At 39.5% G+C, this 16,268-nt stretch overlaps 1 protein-coding gene across 5 annotated transcripts in view; it reads right to left on the bottom strand.

Annotated features, from left to right (window-relative positions):
- The window catches only part of LOC148083272 (uncharacterized), a 55,311-nt gene that overhangs the window by 20,703 nt on the left and 18,340 nt on the right, over window positions 1-16,268 (bottom strand). For 2 of the 5 annotated variants that reach the window (XM_087786442.1, XM_087786444.1), the window contains exons 2-7: window positions 15,603-15,800; window positions 12,835-12,903; window positions 12,692-12,712; window positions 4,149-4,312; window positions 2,700-2,808; window positions 653-757 (exon numbers count right to left, since the gene is read on the bottom strand). In XM_087786442.1, the coding sequence (XP_087642568.1) occupies window positions 653-757; window positions 2,700-2,808; window positions 4,149-4,312; window positions 12,692-12,712; window positions 12,835-12,903; window positions 15,603-15,800 (666 nt within the window). The remainder of the gene's footprint in view (window positions 1-652; window positions 758-2,699; window positions 2,809-4,148; window positions 4,313-12,691; window positions 12,713-12,834; window positions 12,904-15,602; window positions 15,801-16,268) is intronic. The other 3 variants (XM_087786445.1, XM_087786443.1, XM_087786447.1) reach the window with 3 other exon arrangements.

Below are 16,268 nucleotides of genomic sequence, written 5' to 3'. Positions count from 1 at the left end.
TACTTACTTACTTACTTCTTTAAACTTGAACTCTAACTTGTATTTAGTAAATGGTGCACTGTGACTACAGGTTTCGGAGATAAAGTAGTTGAAATATTTAGATCTTTACCGGCAGAAAATGTTGAATTTAAAGCTTCAAACCAGCCAATCTGTGATTTTTTGAAGAACCACTGATCTATTGGTTTATTTACCTTCAACTTGAAACACATAAAAACCAAAACACAGTCTCAGCATTGATCCACCACCACACCAAACCACCAACGGACACAACCCAAGATAAAAAAATAATGCCATGAAAGATGAAGCACACCAACCAAAAATATATATATATATATCACGACATATGCCAGGGTGAAAGATGACTGACTGGAAAAAAAAATGCACGAGAGACTCAAATCAAAAACCACCAACTGAAATCAAAACACAAACCCACGATGCAAACCGAGCGTGTTCTGTGTCGGGGGGTCGGGGGGGGGGGAGTGGGCGGTACATGACCAAGTCACCAAGCACAGGCAGGCAGGCAGAGACCACCAGAGACGACAGTTATAAGAGCCAAAATGAAAAACCCAAAAAACGACCAGATTAGGAGAGGGGAGTGAGGGGGGGGAAGTGGAATGAGGCCTGGCGGACACTGACGTCGGCTCGTCCTTACTTCTGCTGGGGGAGTTCCAGAGTGTGGCAGAGGACTTGGACAGCCTGTTGTTAATGACAGGGTCCACCTGTCTGGGCAAGTTGACGGTGGAGGCCGAGCATCTGCCTGCACCGGAGAGAACGTACACACAACAACTGTTCACAAGGCGGTTCTAGCAACGGATGTGTTACCGGCCTTTGGATCTTCAGTAAAGTACCTTTGAATTTGAGGCAAACGATAGTCCGGCAGTATAAACATACCTCGTACAAATGTTGCAGTATTAGATGTGGGTTATACCCTTGAATATTTTGGCAGATTCTAATACTACTACTAATACTACCCCTAGTATCCCTACTAGATTCAACAACTAAATAACTTGTATTTTCAACAAAAATGTATTTTAGATTTGTTAAAAACTATGTTTTTCTACAGAGAGATTGACGCTTACTACCTCTATTTAGAATTCTAAAAATGCTAACAACAATGGTTTTAGGCAAATAATGCTAACAGCAATATTATCTTGTTAAAAAATTAAGAAATGATGTCTTGCTAAAACTGCTAACGACAGTTGTTTTGCTTAAAATGCTAACATAATTGTGGTCTTGCAAAAAATGCTAACGGCAATATTGTCTCGCTAAAAATGCTAACGTAATTTTTGTCTTGCTAAAGATTCTAATGGCAATTATGTCTTTATAAAACGGCTAATGGCAATGTTGTCTTGCTAAAAATGCTAACGGCAATGTTGTCTTGCTTAAAATGCTAACATAATTGTTATCTTGCTAAAGATTCTAATGGCAATTATGTCTTGCTAAAACTGCTAACAACAGTTGTCTTGCTAAAAATGCTAACATAATTGTTGTCTTGCTAAAAATGCTAACGTCAATATTGTCTTGCTAAAAATGCTAACATAATTTTTGTCTTGCTAAAGATTCTAATGGCAATTATGTCTTGCTAAAACTGCTAACAGCAATATTGTCTTGCTAAAAATACTAACAGCAATATTGTCTTGCTTAAATTACTAACATAATTGTTGTTTTACTAAAAATCTAATGGCAATTATGTCTTTCTAAGACTGCTAACGGAAATGTTGTCTTGCTTAAAATACTAACGGCAATGTTTTTTGCTAAAAATACTAACAGCAATTTTGTCTTGCTAAAAATTGCAAATGGAAATGTTGTCTTGCTAAAAATGCTAACATAATGTTGTCTTGCTAAAAATTCTAATGGCAATGTTGTCTTGTTAAAAATGCTAACGGAAATGTTGTCTTGGTAAAAAGGCTAACAACAATGGGTTTAGGCAAATAATGATAACAATAGTATCTTGTTAAAAGAAGTTAAGTGAAATGTTGTCTTGCTAAAAATGCATACATCAGTAGTGTCTGGCTTCAAATGCTAACACCTATGTTTTCTTGCTTAAAATGGTAACAGCCGTTGTCTTGTTACAAATGATTATAAAAATGCTAGCAGAAAGGCTGTTAGGGTAGAAATGCTTAAAGCTAAAATGCCAATGAAAATGTTGTTGGGTTAACTAAAAATGCTAACAGCAATGCTGACTGGCTTAAAATGCAATAAGCAATGATGTTTTGCTAGTATGCTAACAGCAATGATGTCTTGCTTAGAATGTGAATTGACTGAAATTCCAGCTCATGCGGTAGATGTTACCGTTTGCTTTGCACATGTGAATGTGGATATTTAGGAAAAGGCAGGAACGTCAAGATTTCACTCTAGACGGATAAGTTTACCCTCCAAAATAGAAGATTTGCTCACAGCTCTCGGGACTAAATTCACCCGATCGTGGTACTGATAAGCAGCCCCAGGCCCCTGTGATCAGTATTACATTAAATGCGATAAAATAACAAAGTCTGATAAGGATTACATCAGCAATTGCACCAGGGGTCATCTGACTCTGGTTTTTCCGCCCTCATGACGAGTTTGAGAAGAGATTTCCAAGAATTGCATCAGTGGAGTGAGTCATTTTCTGAGCAGTAATGAATCACATCGTGGACATGAGGAGTTTTGTTAATGTCTCTTTGTGTTCAGACCCGGTGAGAGGAACTTGTTTAACTCACTCTCTCTGCGGGACGTCTGGTTGAGTCCTCCAGCCCAGGACCATCGCTGCTGACGGATCTCTGCCCACGTCTTCTTCGTGGACCTCTTGATAGCCGACTCATATCGCAACTGCACAAAGATAAAATACAAATCATTGCAATAAATAAGTCCTGCTCAAGAGAACATGCCAGTGGGCTTGAAGCTAATGCTAGGAGTGTATCCTTTGTAGTAATAAACACAATAACTACAGCCATAATAGCTCATGCTAGGACTGTAGTCATAGTAACTAATATTAAGACTTAACCCAATGTAGGTAATGCTAGGACTACATCCATATATGCTAACACAACAACTCATCATTCTAGGATTGTAGGCATAGTAGCTAACAATATGACTGCAACCGTTACTTTATAATGCTAGGACGGCAGCCCTAGTATCTGTAGGTTCTTGTACCTATTGTAGCTAAAACAATGACTGAGTCCAATTTTAGCTAATACTAGGACTGCACCCATTGTAGCTAACACTACGACTGAATACATTGTAGCTCATGCTAGGACTTCACCCATTGTAGCTAACACTACAACTGAATCCAATTGAAGCTAATGCTAGGACTGCACCCATTGTAGATAACACTACAAGTGCAGCCATAGTACTATCTCTGCTACACGTAGCTACTTAGCTAATGCTTAGACTGCACCCGTTGTAGCTAACACTACGACTGAATACATTGTAGCTAATGCTAGGACTGCACCCATTGTAGATAATGCTAGGACTGCACCCATTGTAGCTAACACAAAGATTGAATCCAATGTAGCTAATGCTAGGACTGCACCCATTGTAGCTAATGCTAGGACTGCACCCATTGTAGCTAACACAACGACTGAATCCAATTGTAGCTAATGCTTGGACTTCACCCATTGAAGCTAACACCACAACTGCAGCCATAGTACCATCTCTGCTACATGTAGCTACTTAGCTAATGCTTGGACTGCACCCATTGTAGCTAACACTACGACTGAATACATTATAGCTAATGCTAGGACTGCTCCCATTGTAGCTAATGCTAGGACTGCACCCATTGTAGCCAACACTACAACTGCAGCCATAGTACTATCTCTGCTACACATAGCTACTTAGCTAATGCTAGGACTGCACCCATTGTAGATGTCAGAGTAGCTAATGCTAGGTCACTATGACTATTCACAATTATTTAAATATTCAAATGTACAAATACAGGGGGGGCTGTGGCACGGTGGTTGACGCGAATGCCTAATAGCAAGTTTATGTGAATGGTTGCATGTCTTTGTGAGCCCTGGGACAGACTGCCGTCAGGTTCAGGGTGTACCCCACATCTCGCCTGAAGAAACTGGGGATCCGCTCCCCGCCCCCCAGAAAATGAATGAATGAATGTCAAATACAGGTTTTCCTGACAGAATACATATAATCTGCTTATAGAACAAAACCCTCACCTTGTTCTTTTCTAGTTTCAGCCGTTGCTTCTCCTCCAGGAGAGCTCGACGTTTCTCCGCCTTCAGCCTCTGCTCCTCCAGCTTCTTCCTCCGGTCCTCCAGCTGGCTCTCCCTCAGACGCCGGGCCTTCTCCTCCTTCTCCAGCCATTGGGCCTTCTTGGCGGCTGAGGGGGGTCACCACAGAAACATGAGATGGGATTATGAACATCGGTATCATACATGCTATGGTTCAACACCATAAGAACCCAGTAGAGTGATCCACAAATCACCAAGTTAAAATCAAGCCCAGACATAGATCAGTCGTTACACCATAATCCCGGCAACAGTAAATAAGCAGCAGCTTCCCCGCTGTGTCCTCCTGCAGCTCCCAGCAGACGCCGGCTTCTCTTCCCCACACACTGATGGGGCTCATTTCACCCGTGAGACAATTAAACGACAATCTATCCGCTTAAAGTAAAAACCGCCCTCGCTCTGCACACCAGATGTGACTCCGAGTCTCGCAATATAGATTAAACAAAAGCTCCTACGAGCATCTCCGGTGCTGCTCGTGAGAGTCTTTAGAACGGTTGCAAGATAGTTACAACCCTGTGTTTGTGCTGACACAGGAGGGATTTGTGTTAGCACTTGTGAGCCCTTCGTCGACAATGGGGGAGTTTTTTTCTCCTCCTCCTTGACTCTAATTCTTGAATAAAATCCTATTAAGCCTGCGGGAATAATGCGGCATACAAAAATGTTTCCAGGGTTAATTGATAAGCCAGGTTGTGTTACTTGTCGCGGCGTGTTTCATAATGTTTTACAAACATGAATTCATTAGGGTGTAAGGAGATGTTTAAAAAGTTTAGATAAAGGGGTGTCAAACCCAATAACACAGAAGGGTCCAACATTTTTGGCAGTCGAGATCGTGGGCCGAAATGAGCAAGATAGTTACAAGTTAGGCTACATTCAAGTATCTAGGTTGTCACTGTAGTTAAAAATATATATATATATATATATACATTGGTCCCTTGCCATATTCTATATGTGCAGGTGTGCATCTGGGTGGGGTTTTTATGGGCCTGGGTCCGGTGAGTGGGGTGTGGTGGTGTGGGGGCGGCTTTTTATACATGTAAAGCACTTCGTGCTACATTTTTTTATGTATGAAAAGTACTCTATATATATATATATATAAAGTTTATTATTATTATTACTGGATGAATCACTTCCGCTTCCGGTGAGCCTTTGATCGGCTGCTTGAAACGTGAGCTCCTGCAATAATTGCCAAAAACAGTCGTTTTAACGACTACTTGTCCGGATATTATGCTCATATCACTTAAGATATGTCTCAAGCATCTCGGATCTACGATCGTGATGCTCTTTTCAACATCAGAGAGTCGATGGAGGACTTCACTCGCGACCGTTACCAACGTCCGGTGAACGTGTTTCCGGCTCCGCTTCTCATCGACTCGGACTCTGTGGAATATCGTTTGATCTCTCGAGTACCGGGCGATTTCCACAAGGGATCGAGTCGGGCTGGAGTTCAGGTCAGGATGAGACGTGCAGTTGCGATCGCTCGGAACAACTCTGACGTCATCGAACGTCATCGGTGTTTGATCGACATCCCTCTCACTGTGTGTGACGACACATCAGCGCTGCCGTCTGTCCAGACCTCAACGAAAGGTGGTAAGATTTTTTCATTTCCTCTCTTTAATTCGACTTTTACAACCGAGTTGAACTTCAGTGACAGCTGGTACCCACGTGACCGCTGTTCGCTTCAAAAGATCCCGCTCTGCGCGCCTGTCAGTGACGCGGCGTCGTCAGTGACGTCATCGGTGCTGAATGTGGGACTTCTTAATGTTCGCTCCATTACTAATAAATCCTTTATTCTTAATGATCTTTTCACAAGAGTTAATTTGGATTTATTATGTCTTTCTGAGACTTGGCAGAGAGAGGAAGAGTTTATTCATCTGAACGAACTCTGTCCAGTAGGGAGCGCTGTCCTGGGGAAGCCTCGCCTCTCTGGTCGTGGAGGAGGTCTTGCTACTGTTTTTAGGGAGAGTTGTTCTTGCAAAGTGATTCAGACACAGGAATTCACTTCTTTTGAGTCTCAGATGATCTTGGTTGGTTCTACAAGACCTTTCTATTGTGTGTCAATCTACCGTCCGCCTGGTCCTGCGGCGATGTTCTTGAAAGACTTTAGTGACTTCTTATCTTCCATTATTCAGATGGAATCTGTTCTTATTCTTGGAGACTTTAATCTTCATGTTGATGACGTCACATCTTGTTCTGCTAAAGAACTTTTAACTTTAACTGAAGCCTTTAATTTTGAGCAACATGTTTCTGAACCCACTCATCAAAAAGGCCACATTTTAGACTTAGTTTTTACTCTTGGCCTGAACATTTCTAATGTATCTGTACATGATGTCCATCTGAGTGATCATTCTCTTGTCTTGTTCAACCTGGACTTCATCCCTGAACCTAAGCCTTTGAAAGTTAGGTCTCAGAGGCGTGTCATCTCAGCCGATACTGCAGACAGTTTTTCTGCTATGTTTGACCGTCTTTCCTTTGATGACTGTCCAGATGTGGACAGTTTGATTCACTGTTTTACTGATCATTGTGTTGAAATACTAGATCAAGTGGCACCTGTTAAATCGAACTTGAAAATTCAGAAAAAACGGTGCCCTTGGACAAATGAAGATCTCCTGAGTCTGAGGAGACTTTGTCGAAAGACTGAGCGTCTCTGGAAGTCTACTAAACTTGAGGTGCACAGACTTCACCTCAGGGATCTGTTGACTTCTTACAATGAGATGGTAGAAACTGCTAGATCTGATTACATCAGAAAACTGGTAGCAGCAAATAGGAAAAACCCCAAAGTTTTGTTTGACACGATTAATTCTCTCGTGTCTCCTGCTCCTCAAATCACGCCGGTCTTCTGTGAAGCTGACAGCAATGCATTGTTGAGATTTTTCATTGACAAAATTAAATTGATCAAAGAGAAAATCTCTCCCCCTTTGTTGGGAACCCCCACTGTCTCTGAGCCCATCTCCTCCTCTTGGTCATCCTTCTCTGCTGTATCTTTGGGTGATATTTCAGCACTAGTGAACAAGATGAAACCCTCCTCTTGCTCAGATGACGTCCTTCCTTGTAGGCTTTTTATCAAAGTATTTGATGTAATTGGCCCCTGGGTTACCAATATGGTGAACCTCTCCCTTTCCACAGGGGTTTTTCCCAATGCATTTAAACATGCCATTGTGGAGCCTCTGCTCAAAAAACCAGGCTTAGACCCAACTGACCTCAGTAATTTCAGGCCTATTTCTAAGCTCCCTTTCTTGTCCAAGATCTTGGAGAAGGTGGTGTCCGAGCAGCTGTCTTTGTTCTTGGATCAGAGCGACATCCATGAGAAGTTTCAGTCTGGCTTCCGTAAACATCACTCTACGGAGACAGCTTTACTGAAAGTGTCCAGTGACATCATGATGTCGGCTGACTCTGGTAAATTCACTGTTCTGGTTCTCTTGGATCTGTCGTCAGCCTTTGACACAGTTGATCACCAGATCCTGCTGAGAAGACTAAGGGATGAAGTGGGACTGTCTGGGTCTGTGTTAGAATGGTTCTCATCTTACCTTTCTGGGCGCAGTTTTAGTGTATCTGCCAATCAAATGAGGTCTGAATCGGCAGATCTGTTGTGTGGAGTCCCTCAAGGTTCTGTTCTGGGTCCTTTATTGTTTTTGCTGTACTTGATTCCCCTCGGTAAAATCATTCAGAGATTTCCAGATGTTTCTTATCACATTTTTGCTGATGACATCCAGCTCTACTGCTCTTTTGACCCAACTGAGCCCCAAAGGCTGAACAGCTTGGTCAATTGTTTGCTAGAAATCAAACAATGGCTGAGTGAAAACACTTTACAGCTTAATGTGGACAAAACTGAAACTCTGGTGATTGCTCCTGATGATACGATTCCAGGGTTGAGTCAGTACTTGGGTGACTTAGGTCAGTCTGTCAAACTGAGCCTGAGAAACCTGGGTGTTGTATTTGATAAAGACATGTCTCTTGTTCAACACTGTAGAAAACTGACCAGAAACTGTTTCCTTCAACTGAGAAAAATCTCTAAACTTAGGAAAATGCTGTCACAACATGATCTGGAGCTTGTAATCCATGCGTTTGTTTCTTCTCGTCTGGACTATTGTAACAGTTTGTTTTCATGTCTTAACAAGAAGGAGCTGTCTCGTCTGCAGTTGATTCAGAACTCTGCAGCGAGAATTCTGACCCGCTCTAGTAGAAGAACTCACATTTCTCCGGTCCTTAAAACTCTTCACTGGCTTCCAGTTTCTTTCAGGATCAACTTTAAAATTCTGGTTCTTACTTTCAGAGCTATTCATGGTCAGGCTCCTCCTTACATCACTGATCTGATCCAGCCTTACACCCCAGCTCGGGCTCTGAGGTCTGTGGATCAGAATCTACTTATGGTTCCACGCACACGGCTCAGGACCAGAGGAGAGAAATCTTTTCAGGCTGTTGCTCCTAAGCTTTGGAACAATCTTCCTCTCTCTTTGCGCTTGATGGAGTCTACTGACTCCTTTAAGAAACATCTTAAGACGTTTCTATTTGTTCAGGCTTTTCCTTGAATTTCTCGAACTCCTGTGTTGTTCTCGGTGTTGTCTTGATCTTTGAAGTATGTACTGTTTTGAGTATTGTTTTGATTGTTAAAGCGCTTTGTGACCCTGGTCTTGAAAAGCGCTATATAAATATATATTACTTACTTACTTACTTACTTACTCTCGGACTTCAATGTCTTGTGTTCTGCGTCTCGATTGGCCCAAGAGACTACATATAAAAAAAGGAGGAAAATCGTATTTTGCGGAAAACCACATGAACATTACAGTCGAGGGTGGGGAGGCAGAACGATCAGAGGAGCTGTAAAATAAATAAAAAAAGCTGTAGTTTTTTTTAAATTGTATTTGGTTACTGATTAGGGCACAGGATCAAAATGCTTAGGTAGTACCCAGTATCGGAACATCTTTCCAAATTTCGAGACCCGATAACAGATTCATTTGTCCCCTGATAGTAAGTGTTTTTTGCAGAGGAAAGTATTTGTTATTTATTTTTTCTGTAAGAAAACATCTTGAGTGGAAAATTTCCCAAAGATTTACCAATTTCTCAAAGATGAAAAATTAAATACAAGCTAATTACCAAGTGTAATGTAATTTTCTTTTTGTTAGAATGATCTAATGAAATTGGTATCGAATAAAGTATCATTCAGGAAGCTCTAAAATAAAGGTATCGATATCAATCTCAGTATAAAAACTTTTTTTTATCGATACCCTACCCTATAACTGATATAAAATGCTCTTTTCAACAACCAATACAACCCTCATCTTTCGCTTTAACCCGGGAAAAAAAACGAATAACCTCGTCCTCCTCCTCAGCCAATCAGAGTCAGTCTCATGACACCTTCACTGAACTCTGTACAATCCTGAACTTAACACTACAACTAAAACATACCTGTAAAACACACCGTTACAATTGCTGATTATATGTGATTATATATTAAGAATTGCCTTTGGTAAGAATTACGTAGGTTTTTGAGAGTATGTATAAACTTTGTAAGAATATAGAAATGGTGATGGAAGTCCAAGGACGGACTTATTACAGGGTCTGTAATAGAAAGTATGAGTCTGATTGCAAAATTTACTTTTCATCTTTAGTAGTTACATCTAGTTTAACTACTGTATGTATCCATGTACGTTGTTACTCTTATAGAAGTCAGTAAAATTGTTGACCCGTTCTATATCCTTATCTTATCTTAAACACTGGCATCTTTACAGGTCATTATATACACTAGAACATTCATCTACTTGGATTTTGGGCCACATTTAAAATGCCTTCTCTGGGGCCCCGGAATTGACACATGTGGTTCAGATGCTTTCGTTTAAGTGTCCAAAAGAAAAGGTTGTTAGCAAGAAAACGACAAACCCCGAGAGCCTGACAGTAGCCTCATTATGTCAACACGGAGTTGGAAGATACTATCATAACTAGAGTCTCGCGCTCTTACATTATGGATTCAGGTTTATGGTTGAAAAGCATAAAAGAGCAGCGAGAAAAAAAAAAACAACGTCTCCTGAACGTGAACTGAGCAAAACACTCGATAGCATCTGAGAAAATGGTTCTGCTGTAACACAGTCTGCGGCACGACCACGATATTGACGCTAATGGACGGAGTAATCAAATCTAATCTGGCTAAGAGGCCTGGTCTCAGTTCACGGTAATCATTCCTCTCGCCCCGGGGGCTCCGTCAGACCAACAGATAGATGGAATCGCCCACTCGGCTCTGATGCTGAAAGGCTTTTCTCAACTCTAGAGCGGAATCAAGAAGGACAAATTAAATTAATCAAGGACGGCGACACGTCGACAGGAAGTGTTCCGCGAAGTCAACACGAGTTTGAGCCAATCCGAAGGGATGGTTCGGGATTCACTCATGCGAATGACAGTAATATCTTGATCTCATATCGAGCAGCCGCGGCTGATCTTCTTATCATTTTGGATTACAGACCACGGCATAAGACCCTTGTCCTTTTTAACATCAGTGTATGTCATGTGACACCCCTCAAACACTTCTAATAACCTTCATGTACAGAGATCCAACTACTCATTAGCCTTTTCTCCAGGACAACCCACTCCATGTCTTTCCTTTGACGTCTTTATTTTGACCAATGAGGTCCCATAAAAAGTAGTGATGTGTTGATGAGGTATCATGATACAGTGTCTTAATATTAAAATTCCACTAGATGTCACTCTCTGCTTTATAATATTTGGCTCTGATCTACTTATTCAATGGAACCTGACATCTTTTTTTTCCAACAGAGAGTGACATCTAGTGGTCTATCATGATACCTTATCAACTGTTTCATGAAGCTTCATCAACACATGGCTACAAGTATGGGTGAAAAGCTACATAAATGATATGAATAATCAATAATAAAAAAACCTGCTTCAAATAATCATTGATATTTAACAGTTGTCAACGTTAACTCATTAAAGGAAGGGTAGGTATTTATACTTGGAACTTTACCAAGTACTAAAATGCTATGACTCAATTTTTTTCCCCAAAATCAAAAGTAAATGAATGTTGTTATGTTCATATGGTGAACTATAAAGATGTCAGGGTTAAAGATAAGATAAGGAAAGATAAGGAGATCATTAGTGTCAACGGTAAGAGTAAAACTGGAATAGTTTAGTGAAGGAGAAAATATATAATAAAGATAAATTGAGCCTTATAGAATGAAATTTAAAAAATCAGATTTCAACATCCTGTTAGGTTCCTGTTGTTTGACCCACAACCCTGGACTTAAAGGTTTTGGCCCCTTGTGTGATAGAGTTTGCTATCTTATACCTAGTAATTCCTATGCTAGTAAAAACGTTAACGCTATTGACTCGTTTGTTTGCTTTTGCTTTTTTTTTTCTTTTTTTTAAACTTTTTGAGTTTTATTTTATGATTTGTTGTATTGCTCTTTATCAATAGTATGCTATATAATTGCGTAAAGTATTTTATAATTTAAGAGAAAATACTGGACTCATAAAAAGTTCCATAAATGTCGCCTTAAATGAAAGCCAGAGATTCCTCAGTAGTTCCTACTCACTCTTATCACCAACACACACTTCAGGCAGCGTGAAGACAACAATGTTTTCTTATCTGCCAACTCCTTCCCACCCACCAGGACAAACAATCAAATTTACCACAAAAACAGATGGCCAAAATTTTGTGAATACTGAATACTGAATAATAAAATACAAAAGAGTCCACAGAAATGAAGTAAATGAAGACTCAGGGGACACAAGCAGCGGTGTATTTGTACATGTACCCCATGAAGTCAGTGTAAAACTATGAAACTGTTCTATCATTTGTTTTTAAAAATGTTTTTGTTTCAGTTTGACATTTTTTATCTTTTTTTTTCCACCAGAACCTGGCCTCGAAGTAGTGCTAGTTAAAGAACGGATGTATACTGTATATCTAGTACAATTTAATGGTACTCACTTTCTTTTTTTAATTACTGTATTTTCTTTCTTAATTAGATGCCTTTGTCACCACAAATAAAAGGTTTATTTTTATGATATTGCTACATTGTAATAAAAAAAAATTGGCACAATCATGAAATAAAGTCAAACGTATTTACATCTTTATCGATCGATCTTGTGTACCCTCGTATCAAATATTATATAATCTAAGATACCAGCCATACCATCTTCCTTGAAAAAACTTTCTAGGAAAGTCACACAAGCTCCTGACGAAGACCAATAATGAGTTTTATTTTTACCGCGAAAGATGTCAACAGTTGAGAAATGTCCAAGTAAACAGAGAATCAATGGAGATTTGTATAAATCATGAAGGTAAAAGACAATTTAAAGAAGTTAACTGTGACGATAAAACATTAAAAACAAAAACTATAAACAAGATGGAAGATTCATTAAAGAAATAGGGATGAATCCAAATTAAAAAAACATGTACAGTACTTGATTATTCCACATATGACAGGATTAGTGGGAGTGTTGAAGGTTTTAGTAAAGCGCCTTACCTTGCAGCTGAGTTTGCTGTTCTGAACGTCGTGCAAGAGAAAACAACCACAGGAGATGTTATTAGGTCCGAGGCAGGTCAAGGGTAAGAAATAGACAGAAAAACAGAGAACATGCATCAACTACTCATTGTTTTTTTTCTCACCTATATACTTGGCTCTTTCTTCTCGCCGCTCCTTTGCGAGTTTCTGTCGCTGCTCGGAGTTCATCGCATCTAAAAATAGAGGAAAAAAAAGGAAAAGCTTTTAGCTGCTGTTTTGATCCGAGAACATCGTAGGATCCTGATGGATTCCCTGCTCGAAGATCAAGCGATGAATAAAACAAGGTCTCCTCAGCCGAGGAAAGTCCTTTTTTTTATTCCTGGAGCGTTGATGTGGGAGGAGCACAAAAAGTTTACCAAAAATTGAACTTAAAAGGCAATTATTGTCCAATTAAAATGTTAAATTAAAAGTATACATTCCCATCCTGAATGCTTTCCAGTTTTAAGTGGATGTAGAAGTTTCTAAAGATAACAATTTAAACATCCACTTACAGTAAATGACAAATAAGTTATACCATTAAACCCATTGTCCATTCCTTGAGCTTTTAAAAATTACAAAATATGTTTGAAATAATTAGGGCTTATTACATTTTTTAATTGTGTGCCGAGATTAATCAAGATTTATCCAATTTTAATTAAAAAGTAGTGTGAAGTGCACTTTTATTTCAATTATTTTCTCAAAGCTCAAATAATCACGATGGTTTGTTTAAGTGAATAGAATGAAACATGTTTAAATCCTTGGACTCTTTATGAATGTACCCTTTATTTTTTCATGTTTACCAAGAACATGGACAATTTATCCATGTTTGGAAATACAGATTAGCAACTGAAATAAAGCACCTTTTCAGCTGTACTGGAAAGTGAAGATTTTGAATTGAGAATGCTAGCTCAGCTAAGTTCAATAAGCTTTAAAGGTACTTGGGTAAGGGCTTATAAAAATGTATTTTTTTCAGGTCATGTCTAATAAAAATAACGTGTTTGAAAGTTGAAATAGAACCATTTTAATGTTTTATGCTGAAAGGGAATTTAAAAAATAATTAATCTAGGGAACTATGACGGAATCAACTGGTTAAACTAAACTGCTTTGGTAAGAAAACAAAAATAAACTTGATAAAATCAGGAAATGTGGTTCATCGATAGAGCAAATAAAAGAGCGTAACTTGAGTTTGGACAACAAACAAACCTGAGCTGAACTAAAGTCCACGAGACACGAGAAAAAAGCATCTTCATCTTGTATTATTATAGTATTAATATTTGTATAAAACAAAGATTGATGCTAATATTGGAAGACGTTTTACCTGAAGTCTCTTACATGCAAATATTTTTTATATATAAGATTTTTAAAGATTTCTTGTGAACATTCGAAAAAAAAGGAGTCAATGTTTGAGCCATTATCATGTTCACCCTCTTTTATAATATGCCATGTAATATGTATGCTGCGTCTTCTCACCCAATCGTATCGAGCACTCGGGCTCCTCACCATGGCAACAACATCCTCCTCCCTCCTCCTACTCTCTCTCCACCAGCTTCCTTCACTTTGCTGACGGCGAACTCTCAAACCCTTTGATGGAAAAAGCAAGAAGCCCGAGGGTCCGAACGCTCGTCTGACGTGCCTAACTAATCCCCCCCCCCATACCCTTCACCTTCTTCACGCTCAATTATTTAAAGCTAATGATGATTTTTCATCGAGACCTTATCCTCGTGTCAAGAGATGCTGCGTTATACGCTCAGTGACTCCCAGCAGGACCTAAACTATTAAACCACTCGTGTCTTTGAAACAAGGTCAAAGACGAAGAACGCATCACATTAACACAGTTTTCTCTTTCATTAATGAAAGTGCAGAAGAAAACTCTCTGAAAAACACACCCTATAGGTCGAGAACACACTCTTATATTCCTCGTGGATTAGATCTTATATGTTAAAGAAAAGCTAAGATAAAGGTAGAGTGTAAGTAGCTAAGCAAGCTAAACCCTCACAGCATCAGTGGAGCGGCTGAAAATAGAAACCGCATTTGTTAGATCCAAGAAAAACACCTTGAAATGGGTGAAAAATCCAAGTTCTTTCCAACAAAAAAAACTCAAACTTGATCAGTGGATTTCAGTTCCACATGCTGAGAGAGTGGGGAGCTCGGTCATCCAAGAGATGCTCAGAGTAGAGCTGCTTATCAATGTGGAAAGAAGATTACTTTACAAATGTTTGTATACTAAATAATAACTATCAGTTATTAAGTATGAATATATGTATGAAACAAGTGTTTAACTTCACAGAATATACGTTTCTTTTTCACTGAGACGTGGCCAGTGTGGCCTGGGGGCAACAATTGGCCATTTGACTTCATATATGGCCCTTGTGAGTCCAACCTATCATAGGGAAGTATTCCTGGCAGCTTACTAAAAAATGTAATTAATACTTTTTTATGATTCGCTTCTATCTCAACTTTAAATTCAACAATCTTTGCAAATTAAATTATTTTGAGGAGTATTTTTTTGTACTTAACATTTTTTTTTAAGAAAAAATAGAGTCAAGGGAACATGGAAACTTCATAGTTCTATATTTATTTACATTGAATATTTAAATTTAATATATAATAATATAAAAGTAAATGAGAATTCATCTCATTACCTCTGCCAAGGAGAGTATTTTTTTTTTTGTAAACAGCATTAGTCAAGACGTTCTGATTTTCATGGCATTTTCAGACAAGACATTGATTATATTTTGCGGTTGTTTTGTATTTACATGTGGATTTCAGAAGGTTTTTCTTTTAAGGTTTGTCAATCACTTGTATGGCTTCGCACCGCTTCTGCTCAGCTGCTGCCCAGCTCAGAACATTTAAAGCCGTCTATATAATATAGATAAAGAAGATAAAAATGTACCTTTCTTGGGTTGTGGACTTGTGGCTGAGCCCGGGGTGGACAGTTCTGTTCTGCAGGACACATCGGCATCGGTGGGGGTCTCCGTCTTGGAGACTGATCGAGTCGACAGATCTGTGATCGCCGAGTCCTCCGTGGTGAGGTGACTCTTCCCTAAAGACTGGTCGCTTCTCTGGATGGAGTCTGGCTGCAGAGGTAGAGCTGGAGAGAAAAATAGTTGCATTAAAACACGAGTGAACTCATTATTCTCACAGATTTTCTTGCTTATAAAATAACTTTAGAAAGAACACTTTCAGTTGTTTAATATTTCATCCACACATCCAACACATTGGTTCATATATACTGGATGGGTGGATGGTTAGACAGATAGATGGATGGATGGATGGATGGATGGATGGATGGATGGATGGATGGATGGATGATGGATGGATGGATGGATGGATGGATGGATGGATGGATGGATGGATGGATGGATGGATGGATGGATGGATGGATGGATGGATGGATGGATGGATGGATGGATGGATGGATGGATGGATGGATGGATGGATGGATGGATAGACGGACGCACGGATGAGAACTCGAGTTACAACCATTTTTACCATTTCAAACACACAATGTCACACTGATGGGAGTAGGCTGCGATGCAGCTCACCATCATGAGCAATC

Source organism: Callionymus lyra, chromosome 3 (assembly GCF_982586985.1).
Source record: "Callionymus lyra chromosome 3, fCalLyr1.hap1.1, whole genome shotgun sequence".
Taxonomy (NCBI): domain Eukaryota; kingdom Metazoa; phylum Chordata; class Actinopteri; order Syngnathiformes; family Callionymidae; genus Callionymus; species Callionymus lyra.
This window is presented reverse-complemented; position numbering and strand designations above follow the sequence as displayed.